This window comes from Pipistrellus hanaki, assembly GCF_964339955.1.
Source record: "Pipistrellus hanaki genome assembly, chromosome: 3".
NCBI classification, from domain to species: domain Eukaryota; kingdom Metazoa; phylum Chordata; class Mammalia; order Chiroptera; family Vespertilionidae; genus Pipistrellus; species Pipistrellus hanaki.
This window is the reverse complement of record NC_140505.1, coordinates 151,461,215-151,476,866: the sequence shown is the minus strand read 5'-3', so window position 1 is coordinate 151,476,866 and position 15,652 is coordinate 151,461,215. Positions and strand designations below refer to the sequence as shown.

Genomic DNA, 15,652 nt, shown 5'->3' with positions numbered 1-15,652 from the left:
TAAGAAATCTCTCCTCATTGGTGGAAGGCAGAACCAGTGTGAGTGACACCAAAAGAGAGCAACGATTGCAGTATACTACCTCTATGACTAGTTTCTTGGTCTGTGTCCCAAAACTTGTAACGTCTTTCTTGAAAGAATGAAAGGTAAGGTGAAGAGAGTCCTCTCTAATCAGGACAAGCTCCCAAGGCAGGAGTTGATAATGGAATACTTACACTTTTGAGCGAGGCACCACTCTTTCTATAAATGACTCCCCTGGAAGTCAGGGTGGGTTTTATTCAGCTGCGATAGCATGGGTAGAAAACACAAGATCTGAATACGGGATGCTGCCATTGAGGAGACTTTGCAGGTCCTTGGCCAAAAGTCTAGCCATCAAGATAAAAAGGTCATGAAGAACCCAATGGATTGGCCCTATAACATAAGTGGCCAACTTCCTGCAAGAATCTCCCACCATCCTTCTATCCAGGTGTCAAACTCAGCTCTGGCTGTTTAACTGCCAGCAAAAGACATGTACAATTATTTGGAGATAAGGGTACATGATAAAGTTATGTGGGCTTTTGTTTCCACTAATTTTCCATTTAAACCAATTTATGTATATTTCTCTTCATCTGCAATAGTTCTGTGGGAATTATTCAACAGATATTTATTAATATCAACCTCAAGGCATATTAGCCTGTACCATCAGGTCAAAAATAAATCAAAATAGGTAAATTTTAAATGAAATCACTAAGCAGAAAACAAAATTTGGCAAAATGGAAAGTTTTAATTCCTATATAATACTATAGTCATGGTAAGTTGGGAAGAATTACTGGAAACAAATATGTTATCACCAGCATGTCAAGTACTGTAACAAAAATAGGGGCCAGTAGGGTTTCTGCACATCACTCTCCCTCCATCCAATTGTGACTTCTATGCACCTCAACCCAGGGTCAGAGGAAAGGTTTGGAATCGACCTCTGATCATGTCACTCCCTGCTTCATGAAAATCAGAATCTCAGATGATCTCTGAGCTTCTACCAGCCTTTTCTTATTCTTTTCAAACCATATTTGCTTCCTTTCAGTTCCTTGCACATGGAAAGTTCCTATTGTCTTTGCACCTGATTTTTCTTCTGTCTGGCATGTTCCTCTCCCTGTTTCAGAGTTCATTTCAAACATCCCATCCCAAGGATAATTTCTCTGAAAGATTACCCATCATCCCAATCTCTATAATCTTTGTCAAAAACAGCAATGACTATAATATTTATTGAGTGCTTACTATATACCCAAACACTGTTTGAGGTGCTTTTGATATAATAATGTATCCTTACTATAATCCTATGAGTAAGTGCTCAGTAAATTATTTTAATTGCACCAATCCGCACTTGAATCAATGAATGAAGAAGATGCGATGGAAACCCTAAGGCAAGGGTACACTGAAATTCTATAATTGTATTCTTTAGGAAATGTGTGTCTACTTTGAAGAGTTCTGTGGTAGTGATTTGCATATATTGAGATCACACTTGCAAAAATGTAAAAAAAAAATATTTGAGAGAAGTGTTATGAAAGGCTTGAATCCTCTCATTTGAAAATATGTTTAACTGAATAAGAAAGGGAGAGTACAACAGCAATTTGAGAACGTGGATGAAAGCCATATTAGGAGTATATGTGTGTATTATTCTGATGCATGGCTCAGATGATACCCATACTGGTACTGGAGTTATTTCTCCTAGTCACAGTTGGTACCCAGGGACAACTTTTATTCAAGTGGCTGCACAGTTTCTATTCTATAGCACTTGCATCCATGTTTGTCTCTGGGCATTTTATCTGCTAAAAAGCAGATCTGAATGATATTCTTGAATACTTCAGTTCACAAAACTCTAACCAGACCTTGGAATAAAATATCATCAAGTAGAAAATTAAAACATTCTAAAAAGTAGAAATTCTCAAGGGAAATTATTTAGGACTAGAGGCCCAGTGCACGAAATTCACGCACGGGGGTGTGTGTGGGTCCCTCAGCCCAGCCTGCACCCTCTCCAATATGGGACCCCTCGAGGAATATACAACTCTCCTTTAGGCCAAATCCCACTCACAATCCAGGACTGTGGGCTCCCAACTGCTCACCTGCCTGCCTTCCTGATTGCCCCTAACTGCTTCTGCCTGCCAGCCTGATCACCCCCTAAACACTCCGATGCTAGCCTGATTGATGTCTAACTGCTCCCCTGCCAGACTGTTTGACCCCAACTTCCCTCCTCTGCAGGCCTGGTCACCCCTAACTGCCTTTCCCTGCTGGCCATCTTGTGGTGGCCATCTTGTTTCCACATGGAGGAAGAATCTTTGACCACATGGGGGCAGCTATTGTGTGTTGGAGTGATGGTCAATCTGCATATTACTCTTTTATTAGATAGGACAGAGGCCTGGTGCACATGTGGGGGCCAGCTGGTTTAACCTGAAGGGTGTCCCAGATCAGGGTGGGGGTTCCCTTGGGGCATGGGATGGCCTGGGAGAGGGGCCTTTGGTGGTTTGCAGGCTAGCCACATCCCCCGGTGGCCCAAGTGGAGGTCCTGGTATCTGGAATTTATTTGCCTTCTGCAATTGAAACTTCGTAGCCTGGAGCAGAGCCAAGCCTCCTGCTTGCTCAGTGGAAGTAACCATTTATGTTGGAATTTATGTATCTTCTATAAATGAAACTTTGTAGCCTGAAATGGAGGCCTAAGCCAGCCAGGGCTGCAAAAGCTTGGCTTCCTCCATTGTCCGGGGCAACCCTAGCCTCCTGCTCTTCCTGCTCAGTGGCTGCTGCCATTTCTGTTGGAATTTATTTGTCTTCTATAATTGAAACTTTGTACCCTTGAGTGAAGGCCTGGGCCCACCAGGGTGTGTGGAAAGCTTGGCTTCCTCCATTCCGGGGAAACTCAAGCCTCCCTCCTGTTCTCTGTGGTGGCAGCCATCTTGTTTGGGATTAATTTGCATACTCGGTCTGATTGGCTGGTGGGTGTAGTGGAGTGATTATTAATTTGCATATTACTCTTTTATTAGATATGATAGTCAATCCCTTGGGTTCAAAGACTTGAGTGAATCACAAACTACAAAACTTTTGGCCATAAATTACAACAGTGCCTGCTATACCAAGTGTATTAATTAAATTAAAACAAAGAAGAACCATTGTTTCTGATGCATTTAAGCTTCTAAAGTCTAATCTAGACAGAATGAATTACACAACTCATCACAACAATCTATAGATTTTCAGCAGTGAAGTGCTGAGTCAATAAGCACAGGGGTTTCACTTTTATTAGGCAGAACTATATTACCTTTCAAAACAGAGAAAAACTGTTCTTAAGATAGATATTAAGCGCACTCTCCCTTTTAAATGTTTTATTTGCTCAATTTTCATGTATGGATCATTCCAGGAAGAAAGCATACCACCTACTTTTATAACATAACTATTTCTCATTTTACGATCCCACAAACATGACTCAACATGATTTAACAATATAATCAGTGCAGAGACTGCAGACATATTTTATAAAGACACTCAGACTGTAAATACCTACTGTCAAATTTCCACCAAGACTAGTATGTTACTCTGAAAAAAGGCACACCAGAAATCATTGTTTTTTATATCTGCTGACTTCTAAAGGGCATCTAAAAATTGGTCCTGTTTTTAAAAATAGCTTCTCACTTTTTTTTTAATCAGGATAAAATAAGACTAGAACATTTCTCACTTCATTCCAGTTGTACAATGACATATTAGTAGGTGATAATAACTTAGAAGGATCAGGAGGGTTAATAGATTGATAATCATAAATTGCTGTGCAATGAGCTATCCTATCAAAATACATATTTTTATTTAAACTTTATAAATCATTAAAAACATAGTTGTTTCTTTCCTGTATCAGAAACTCATAAAATTTTTTTAATACCTTCTGTATGACTAAACATTAATAAACCATTTATTCATTATTAACAAATTTATTAGTACAATAATTTACCCATTGATTTGAGACTTATGTCCATCTAGTTGAGGCTGAGGAAATATATATATATATTCCTCATCTGAAGGATTTTTTATTGATTTTAGAGAAAGAGGGAGAGGAAAAGAGAAAGAGAGAGAGAAGAAGGGGAGAGGGAGAACCATTCATGTGAGAAACATCTATCAGCTGCTTCCTGCATGTGCCCCAACCAGGATTGAACCCACAACCTAGCTATGTGCCCTGAATGAATTCAAAGCGGCAAGCTTTTGGTATATGGCACAATGGTCCAACTAACCAGGCTACCCGACCAGGGTGAAATGTTTTTTGCAGCTTGGCCTTTCTTGTTCTAGCCATTGTTTCAAAGGGGTTGCTAGCCTTTTCAACCACTAAAAACAAAACAAAACAAAAACAAACAAACAAAAAAACTTTGAAACTCTGCTGCCAAATATATTAACTGACTTTTTCAATCATTCAGTCCTTAATTCTTTCATTTTTGCATTCTTCAGTCTATCTGACCATCACATAGTGTGTACATCAATAGACTTAATGAGCTCTTAAACATGTCGTTGGCCACTAGTACACATTTCACTCTCTTCACCTTCTAATCCTCGGGAAGAACCCCAGGAGTGAGAGAGAACTTTCCTTTCTGCTTAAATGAATGAGGGGATGCCTGTGGAACTCAGTGAAGACTGTTAGAATATCCAGACGGTAATTAACTATAACACACATGTACATCATGGCAAAGTTTAATTACTGATTAAAATGTAGATGTCACCGAGACCGGTTTGGCTCAATGGATAGAGCGTCGGCTTGGGGACTGAAGGTTCCCGGGTTCGATTCTGGTCAAGGGCAGGTACCTTGGTTGCGGGCATATCCCTAGTAGGGGGTGTGCAAGAGGCAGCTGATCGATGACTCTCTCTCATCGATGTTTCTAACTCTCTATCTCTCTCCCTTCCTCTCTGTACAAAATCAATAAAAATATATTTTAAAAAAAATGTAGATGTCACTGAGTCACATATGACCCAAAATAGTTTCCCAGTATTCCTGCTTAGATTCTATATCAATCCCTACTTTTACTCTCCCCATAAAATATCACCAAAATTGTGTCTAACAACTCACTTTTCCTCAAACACTTTCACCTTCAGATATTTACATGTACTGGATTGTCCCTTTTCCTGGTGGTCCCTTCCTACCAACTTTTCCACTTCCTACCTTCCCCATAAGCATGTTTCTACTCATCTCTCAAATTTTACAAAAGCACAAGCAATCAAACAAGTTTTCAGAGTTAGCTTAGGAAAGGGAATCATCACAGAGTCTCACCTGTATCTTGTGCAAGTAGCATTCTGACCTGACGGAGCTATTGGTTTAAAAGTGATGCGTGGGGAAACCTGGGCCGATAGCAGAAATCCCAAAGCAAGAATAATGAGTGCTACGGTGGTACCTAAAAAAAAAAAAAAAAGTTTGCATTAGAGAATAGCTGACAACATTCTTCCAAAGCAGATTGAGTTTGACAAAACATAGTTCTGAGAAGTACCTTGATCTCTCTCCACTGTATTAAAAAAACTGTCCTAAGTACAAATTATCAGAAAAACTCCATTAGCACATCCATTGTGAGACATGTAGATAAGGAGTAGATTGGTAATGATTTAAAAAAAAAACAAAAAACCACACACACACACACACACACACAAAACAACAAAAACCCCAAACAAAACAAATGAAAACAAAAAAACCAAAACACCCCACAGCTTTCATTGCTGAGAATCTCAAAATCCATTAGTGTAACCAACATTATTGAGTGCCTGACATGTCAGGAACAATGAAAGGCAACAGATTTTCACAGTGCTCCTTGCACTGCAGAGAAAATTGTTCTAATGGCATTTGATCATAAGACCCAAATCAGTAGGCTAAAAAGTAATAAACTGAATATTTTAAGAGCACTTGAAATAGCATTTCTTATTAAAGAAAAATAGCATTCTTTGAAGACTTTAAGATGCCAGAAATGATATTATAACACATGTATTCATTTCTCTCTGCTACTGATATTTGGAACTGGAATATTTGTTTTTTTATTTTAAGATCTGGGAATGGTGATTATGTATATCATTTAAAAGGCTCATTTTTGAGAGACATCTGATGGTAAATAAGAAAGTTTTCCAATGTCTGCCCACTATTCCATCCATCATGAGAATAAACAAAAAGGGCCATGCTCTAGTTTCATTTTTCTTGATAACTATTAGATTTAAAAAAAAACACAGTTACCTCAAACAAATTATTAGCAAAAATTACTGTTTGATAAAAAAAATACTCTCTATGTTTGATGATTGACTTAGATATAGCAAATTAGATTTAGAATAAGACTGATCCACTGTCAGGTCACCTAAGGGCAGAAAGTGAGCCAGGGAGTATGAAGAAAAAAAAAAAGTTGTATGACCTTCTGATACAAGAAAGGAATGACCAAGCTTTTAGTGATTTAAGTAATGAAATAGGTTTCCTGATATCAACTATGAAGGTTTAAAGAAGAATACTTATTGTCATAGAATAGCTCATTGCACAGCAAGTTATGATCAAGTCTATTAACCCTCCTGATCCCTCTAAGTTATTATTATCTACCTAACCATGCTCCCACAGGAAGTGAAGTGTGTTGGATAAATAGCATTCTCAAAAATACCCAAGGCAACAAGTAACAGTAACTGCCTGGTACAGGGCTCAGCTTAGAAACACTTAAAAAATCATGCCCCTTCCCTCCACTCTGATACAGCACACTTTGTGAGCATCAGTATCACCTGGTGAGCCTGCTCAAGTGCACATGCTCCAGACCTACCTTCAGAGATTCTAATTTTGGAGATCTGGGCCAGAGCACAAGAACCCCCTTTTCAAAAGCAGTACCAGGGATAATTCTGGTGAGACCACCTGTGAGTGATACTTTCAGAAATATTCCATTACCAAAATATCTGGGGGAAAACAGCACAGTGCTTCTAGCTTTCCTATTTATAAGCAATCAAGTTACATAGTTATAAACTTTCTATTAAAAGAACCAAGAGGTTTCCATTAAGTTTGTAACATTTACAAGAAAGACCAGTTCTCTGAGCAAGCCTTGAAAATAGTGAAATTCAGAACACCACAGAATGCCCTACATTTAAAATTATTCATGGACTTGGACTGTGTGTTTTATATTTCTTTGCATAAACAGTTTCTTTACTAAATAGTGTATTTGCAGCTATTTTTACAGAGTGAATACCTATTCAAAAATTATTTAGAAATAAGCTATCCTACTATTTTTAACCCAATATAATGAAAAGTTATAAAACACAAAAGGAGCAAACTGCGGCTCGCGAGCCACATGCGGATCTTTGGCCCCTTGAGTGTGGCTCTTCCACAAAATACCATGGCCTGGGCGAGTCTATTTTGAAGTAGTGGCTTTGGGAGAAGTTTAAAAAATTTGGCTCTCAAAAGAAATTTCAATTGTAGTACTGCTGATATTTGGCTCTGCTGACTCATGAGTTTGCCGACCACTGTCCTAAACAATAGGGTATAACGACTGCTTGTGTAGTGTTCACACTGTACCAGGTATTGTAAATAATATAGAGATGATTTAAATATATGGCAGGATGTACGTAGGTCAGATCCAAGTACTACCCCATTTCGCATAATGACTTAGCATCTATGGATTTCAGCCTCTGAGGGGGTCCTGGACAAATCCCTGGCAGACACCGAGAAGATTTTGTATACTAGTGGCTGTTTAGCAGTGCCCTTTCTTCTGAAGAATGTAAACTCCATTGGTCATTATGCTCTAGTGGGGCCTATTTAATCACAATTAAAAACCAGGAGTGCAAAAACAGCACTATTTCATCTATATGTGCAGGTAAAGAGGAGACCTGTGACAAAAACCCAGGCCCTCTCTCCCTAAACCACTGCAATTTCTACATCATTATTTTATTTTTAAAGTATCACACATGTCTCCTCCCCCAACCCCCATTGACCTCTCCACGGCTATATCATCACTTTAATTGGCCACATCACAAGGAAATCAGGTATCCATGTCATGGAAGAGCTGTCACAAGAAGGAGGCACCACTGTTTGGTTTGGTCACAGATGGAGCTGGGATATTGGTGGTGTTAGTTGAAAAGAGAACATGGCAGGAAAGAAAGGTGTTTATAGGTGGCTCATGAGAAATTTCTTGGTCTCCCCACCAAATAGCTGTCTTTTGGGGGGAGGGGAGTTAATCCTTGCCTGAGGATATTTTCCCATTGATTTTTAGAGAGAGTGGAAAGGCGGCAGAGAGACAAAGAGAAACATGGATGAGAGACACACATCAATTGGTTGCTTCCTGCGGGCTCCATCCAGCCTGCAACTGAGGTAAGTGCCCTTCACAGGAATCGAACCTGGGACCCTTCAGTTCCTGGGCCGGTGCTCTATATCCACTGAGCCAAACAGGCTATGGCCATATAACTGTCTCAATGCTTCCTCTGGACAGCATGAACTTCCTTGGGGCAGAGAACTTATACTGAGCGATGAAACGTGACGCCAGCTGGAAGAGGTCAGGAAAGTCCCTGCATTCTGATGTTGCCAACTGACATCACCTTATAGTTAAAACAGTGAAGACTCCCTGGTGGCCAGTAATAAAATGCTGTGATAGCCACACTGCTCTGGGCACGTTCCTCCCTGTCAGGCAGTGCTTTACATGCTGTGCATGTGCAGGTGGTTCAATCCTCATTATATTCCTGGGAAGCAGGGGATACCGTTAAACCCTGTTTACAAATGAGAAGATGGAAACTTGCTCAGAGTCAGCCCATTCGAAACAAAACAGTCTGGCTCCACAGCACCTCCACACCCTGCAGAACTGAGGAGAAAGTGTCTCACTGGAATACAAGTGAAGGAACAGACCATTTTCTACGGATCTTGAAGTCAGGAGTTTTCTCAGATAGCAAAAGCCAATTCCCAAGTTTAAGAAAACTGAAAATTCTATTTAAAAAAAGGCCAAAACCAGTTTGGCTCAGCGGTAGAGAGTCGGTCTGCGGACTAAAAGGTCCCAGGTTCGATTCCGGTCAAGGGCATGTACCTTGGTTGCGGGCACATCCCCGGTAGGGGGTGTGCAGGATGCAGCTGGTCGATGTTTCTCTCTCATGGATGTTTCTAGCTCTCTATTGCTTTCCTTTCCTCTCTGTAAAAAATCAATAAAATATATTAAAAAAAAAAAAAAAAGACCTCTTAAGGGAGCAACATATGGAGACCCAGTTGAAACGGAAGGGTATCTATTTTAAAACTTTTCAAGTGGTTGTTATCTCTTCTTAGAATTGACCTTAGCAAATCCAATTTCCAACCAACAGCAGAAATGTATTTTTAGCACAACATCACTACCTGAGGGTACTATACTTTTTCCTTTTCTTTCTTTTTTTTATTTTAAGTTTACCATCCTACGGAAGCAGCCGAATTCATTGCTGGATAGCTCTGAGTATTAGACATATTTTTCTTATATTAACTACAAATCTATGTCCCCTAGACCATCTGCTAGAATAAGATTTTCTATTAGCTTTCCCTTTAGAGCAGTGGTTCTTAACCTTCCTAATGCCGTAACTTTTAATACAGTTCCTCATGTTGTGGTGACCCCCAACCATAAAAGTATTTTCGTTGCTACTTCATAACTGTAATTTTGCTACTGTTAATGAATTATAATGTAAATATCTGTGTTTTCTGATGGTCTTAGGCTCTATAGCAGCTTTCTCAACCCACAGTTTGAGAACCAGCAGCAGGGTTGCTTAAGACCATCGGAAAACACAAATATTTACATTATGATTCATTAACAGTAGCAATATTACAGTTATGAAGTAGCAATGAAAATAATTTTATGGTTGGGGGTCACCACAATATGAGGAACTATATTATAGGGTCGTGGCATTAGAAAGGTTGAGAACTACTGCTTTAGACCTTTTTCCTAGGCAAACACTTCTGGCTTCTTCAGCAGTTTTATAAATGTACTAAAGGCCCGGTGCACAAATTCATGTACAGGTGGGGTTCCTCGGCAATATCGAGGTCTATCCAGGGGCTGGCCGGTCATGGTGAGAGACCCCAGGAAGTTGGCCAGCCAGCTGGGGGGAGGGGCTAAGGGAGGTAGGCTGTGGCAGCACACTGACCACCAGGGGGCAGCTCCTGTGTTGAGCGTCTGCCCCCTGGTGGTCAGTGTGCATCATAGTGACTGGTTGACTGGTTGTTCCAGCTGTTCAGTCTAATGGTTGCTTAGGCTTTTATAGCAAAAGATGGTTTTTTAAACCTTCACTTGTTCCTCACCTTTCTTCACTTCCCCTCCATTCCCTGTGTATCATGGCTGTTGTGATTCCTTTGTCTCTCAATCAGTGTTTCCCTCTCCTTCTCCTCAGCTGATACTGTAGTTCAACCTGCGTTAATGGACTCGTACTAGTAGACAAGCACAGAGGGTGGTGCACTCCATGCCTCTTTCTGGGTTGAAGGTAAGAAAGAGTATGTGTTCTGAGTGAGAAACTAGGAATGTATTTTCTCATCAAATCTGGAACAAGGCCTGAAGCAGTTCCATTAGATTAATGCTTGAGGTATACGTATTTGGTTACAACAAAATTTAATTAATGCTGACCCGGAAATTTACATTTGAATGAGAAAATGTCTTCTTACTCTAGGTAAATGTATAAAGGAACCAGTTGATGATAGGTAATAGACAAGTAGGAATACACCTGTATACATGGAAAATATTCTATATGCAACCATGTGAAGACCATGGCAAAGACGGGTCCCATCTGTCAGCTTTACAGAGAAACAATAAATGAAATGAGCAAAATTTAAAGACAGAGGATACTTGAAAGTGAGAAAGGTTTTGTTCTACTTAGCTATGACTGAAAACAAACTTAACGAACCAGAATTTACTGTTGAAAGAGCTTAGAAGTGACATGCTCCAAATGTACTTTCGTATTATTCCAAAGTTTAGAGAGAAAAAAATCCTTTGTTAAAAAGTGAGTTCATGAATACCAAGTTTTTCAACCGAGGAAGAACAAAACATGATTATTTTTGTCACTTTTGTACCTTTGAGCAGAACTAAAAAATACAGCAAAATGGTCCCTTCAGTAGATTTAAATTGTTCTTACAGTTCTGGTTATTATGCACATTCTATTTTCTAGATATATATTATAAAGTTCTCTAAGTTCTCTTTAAAAAAACAAACAAAAACGTTTTGTCTAGAAGAGTTCTATTGTTTGGCAAGAAACAGTATCCAAAATGCTACTGGTATTATACTTTGGAAGGTTAACTTGTTGTCGTTAGAGGAAATGTAATAACTAAATCCTCATCCAGGCACCCACCTGCTAAACTTCCGAAGGTAAGCTTTCTGCGACCCACTTTCTCAACAAGCCAGACTCCCACAAGTGTGAAAATAAAATTTGTGAAGGCTGTAACAGAAGCCAGCCATATTGCGAGTCTGTCATCTTCAACACCAGACATCTGCAGGATGGTTGCACTGTAGTACCTGCAAGGCAAGAACAAAACAATTGTTGCTGATGGTTATTCAGGGAAACAGTTATTCATATAGAAAAATACTCAACTGGCCTCAAACAAACCATAACTAGCTATGGTAATAGCATGAAGTTAACATGCAAACTGTGTAGAGGACTATGATAGACTGTGTTCAGATAAATTTACTTTCAACTATGCATAATAACGCTCCAGCAAGAGATAGAGGGCTAAAGGCTTCCAAAGTAGACTTTATGCTGGGGCCAGTTCCACAGTGTCATCATTGGAAGTTTCATCAAAAGGTTTATGGGACTTGGGGACTCAACAAGGGCTGGGTCACATATGTTATCGCCTGTTGGAGTGACTAAAGGCATTTCCCCAAATCTGAAAAGGATGATTGTTTGCTGCCAGACAGCTCAGGACATCTTAATCTACATGTGATTGCCCCTACCTGAACAGCCGTAGGCTATTCCCCAATCTGACAATGCTCCTGTATGAAACCCCAACCTTTGAAGTATGTATCTTTACCTTGCCTTAGGACAATTTGTGTTAATAAAAAGCAAAGGGTCTTAAGACAAGGAGAACCTGATTTCTTCAGTCAGGCTCCTCTGAACCCAAATGCCCTTCAAAATTATCTTTCATCTCTGGATTCTTACTTCAGTTGCATGCAGCCTTCCTCTAGATTGTTGAACCCTTCTTAATGCTAAGAACCCTAGAATTAATGGCATCCTGAACTGGGGCTTCCTAAACCCTTGCAGAACCAACATTAATGGCACCCAACATGGGGCTCAAGTCCAAAACCCTGGGATTAAGAGTCCGATGCTCTACCAACTGAGCTACTTTAACTCACAATGAGGAACAGGGGCAGCTGGTAGTTTCACTGAAATTCTCATGAATAAGCTCCAAGTCCACTGAATGAACGAGGAGCCATCTTACACTGTGCAATTATGTACTTAAAAGAATAGAGCCTCGCTGCATATAAAAATTTGTTTTTTGCCATCCTATTCCATTAAATTCCATTAAATTATTCTCAATGTGTTAAGGATAAAAACAAATACACTACACATAATAACTTTTCCAAATAGAGCCATACACAAAACAGATTATTTCAATGGTTTCATTTTCTACAAAATCACAAATATGCAAGTGTTAAATTAAGTGATAGAAAGAGGAGTAATATCAAGCAAAGTAAGTTGGTGAGTGTCAGAATTTTATTTAAAATATAAAACATTTCCTAGATAGCCAAGTTAGGTGACCTAACCATCCACTCATTTTTATACTTATTAACTGAGTACTCACAAGTTGTGTGAGATACTAAATTCCACAGAGACGTTATATGAGACCTGTCACTGCCCTCAAGAAGTTTGCAATTTGGTATAAGGAAATGAAATGGAAATAAATTTACCATCATAAGGTATTAAACTCACAATATGGCATAAAGGACAGAGCAAACTATTTTATTTGATAATTTTCCAGGGAAGTAATACTTGAGTCTTGGAAGACTTCACAGGGCTTTGCCACAGGTATGGTGATCTGGCAGGACACTCCCTGGTGGTGAAGGAAATGACTTATACGAAGGAGAAAGAGTGCAAAGTGCTATATACTAGGATCACAGAAGGTGAGAACGCTACCTTGGCTGAGCATAGGTGCAAAGAAAAGGGAGGAGTGTGACATGGAGCAGTAGCAGGAACTCCTGTTTTGGAGGCCTTGACTGCCATGCTACATGCTTGGGCTTTTATCTATAGTTTATGGAAATCACAAAATGGACTTAAAAGAGAACGCAATTGCCGAACCGGTTTGGCTCAATGGATAGAGCATCGGCTTGGGGACTGAAGGGTTCTGGGTTTGATTCCGGTCAAGGGCATGTACATTGGTTGCGGGCATATCCCCAGTAGGGGGTGTGCAAGAGGCAGCTGATCGATGACTCTTTCATCGATGTTTCTAACTATCTCTCTCCCTTCCTCTCTGTAAAAAATCAATAAAATATATTTTAAAAAAAGAGAATGCAATTAATTCTGTTCTACCAAAAGATCACTCTAATGATAGCCACACAGGCAGACTGGAAGTAGTCTGAAGCAAAGATACCTTGTTTTGAAGCATTCTATTTCAGTTCAGTACACTGGCAGCAGGCACCTACAGATCTTCTGTATTAATGGGAAATGCAATGGCCTTCTATCTCCCTGACAGCAAGAACTGCAACGTCCACCAACACTAAATCTTTTCCTAGATGGAGTGCCTTGAGATTCATCTTCATCTTTTTCTCTTGAACATCAGTAAATGTGTTAGTTTTTTTTTATTTTTTATTTCAGCCATAACAAATTACCACACATTTAGTGGCTTAAATTTTAAGCCTTAAATCAACATAAATTAGTTATCTAACAGTTCTATAGGTCGAAAAGCTGATACTTTTCTTTTTCTAAATGTCAAAAGTGACATCAAAAGTGTCAGCAGAGTCTTCCTTTCTGGAGACTCCAGGATACAGGTTTCCTTGCCTTTTCAGTTATTGGAAGTGTCCTGCATAGCCTGGCTTGGGGGGACCCCTTTCTCAATCTTCAAAGCTAGCAAAGATAGATCAAGTTCCCCTCATGTCACTTAACCCTGCTCTTCTCATCTGCACCTGAAGATCACATGGGCTAACCCAGATTACCAGCAGGATCTCCTTATTTCAAGATACACTGATTAGTAGTACAGTGGTGCCTCACACAACGAACTTAATTCGTTCCAGGAGCAAGCTTGTTATGCGAAAAGTTCGTTATGTGAAACGCGTTTTCCCATAACAATACATGTTAAAAAAAATAATTCGTTCTGTAGCATAAAATATGCAAAGATGACATAAAAAAAGATAAATTTTTTGTTATTATTTTTATTTAGATACATCTAAAAACATAATTTTTTTAAAAAAAAACACACATTTTTTTAATTTTAAGACAGACTAAGTAGAGTCTACCGAATCTTGCACATCTTCATCCATTTTCTGCTTTTTGGCCGATGGTTTCATGAAAAACCTGTCCAAAGTCGTTTGTTTTTCTCTTTTCTCCAACATCTGCCGGAAATAACGGACAAGAGTATCGGAGTAAAGATCGTTGATCCTGTTTGCTTCAGCTGAATCCGGATACAGTGTATTGAGTTTAACTTAAAAGGACGACTGCCGTGATACGTGCGTGATTTAATTCGTAATGAAGAACGTTTGCTGCGATACGTGCTTAAGTTAAGCGCAGTGACTAACGACTGCCTGCAGTGCCTGCGCGGAAGGATGCAATACATCGGCAGCGATCGTGGAAGCTCGGGCGAAGCAGTCGTGGAAGCTCAGGCGACTTCGTTGTGTGAAACGAAGTTCGTTGTATGAATCATGAAATGAAGTTCGTTGTGTGCAGCGTTTGCTGTGCGAGGCGTTCTTTATGCGAGGCACCACTGTATATTTAATGCAATCCGCTGCCTTCATTTCTTTTTGCCATGTAATGTCACATACTCACAGGCTATGGAGATTACCATGTGTACATTCTGGGATGGTTCTAATAAACAAAAGGCCAATAGCCAGAATGAGAAGGTGAGGAGTGAAGGCAAGGACGTTCACTTAAAGGAGGCATGAGATGTTTGGATATTTATAACATCATTTACAAGCCATGCAAAATTATCAACTTAAAAATTAGCCTGCTATATTTGATCAAACATTTAATTAACTCACCCTTAATGCCTTGGCAGGGCCAGACCAAATGATTTTGCAGGCCTTGTACGGCCCCTGGGCCAGACGTTACCCACCCCTGACTTAAAGGGTAATCAGTTCCAGAAAAACTCAGGCAATACTTACATTCTCTTTCATATGGACAGGGAATGAGATATCGAGGTCAGAATAATCAACAAATTTAGTTTTTAAAAGTTAGGTGATGGGAAGTGAAAAGTATGAATCCCCATGTTTTCTTAAATGATACTTATGGGCCAACCATTTAAGAAATTGGCTACCTCCATATTTATAATCTACTACGCCTTTATGTAGTATTTTGTATTTTCAAAGGAATGGGGACACACTCAAAAGTTGCACAAAGCATGAGAGAATCCTCTTCATAAAAGGTCAACGTGAACAACGAAAAAAGGCTTTCTTTCCTTTTCAGACTCAAAGGAGGGATGCCTTCTCTTTTTAACATCATTTTATAACGCCTATCAGACAAAACTGTTATCTTTTTCAAAGGTTTCCCTGGGCCACCGCTGGTCATCCCACACACACAGTCTCTTCCCCAG

General features: G+C 39.6%; 1 protein-coding gene across 1 annotated transcript in view; it reads right to left on the bottom strand.

Annotated features, from left to right (window-relative positions):
• SLC2A13 (solute carrier family 2 member 13) overlaps positions 1-15,652 on the bottom strand; it is a 263,372-nt gene that overhangs the window by 64,005 nt on the left and 183,715 nt on the right. The window contains exons 5-6 of the mRNA XM_084877877.1: positions 11,269-11,432; positions 5,264-5,384 (exon numbers count right to left, since the gene is read on the bottom strand). Of these exons, the coding sequence (XP_084734003.1) occupies positions 5,264-5,384; positions 11,269-11,432 (285 nt within the window). The remainder of the gene's footprint in view (positions 1-5,263; positions 5,385-11,268; positions 11,433-15,652) is intronic.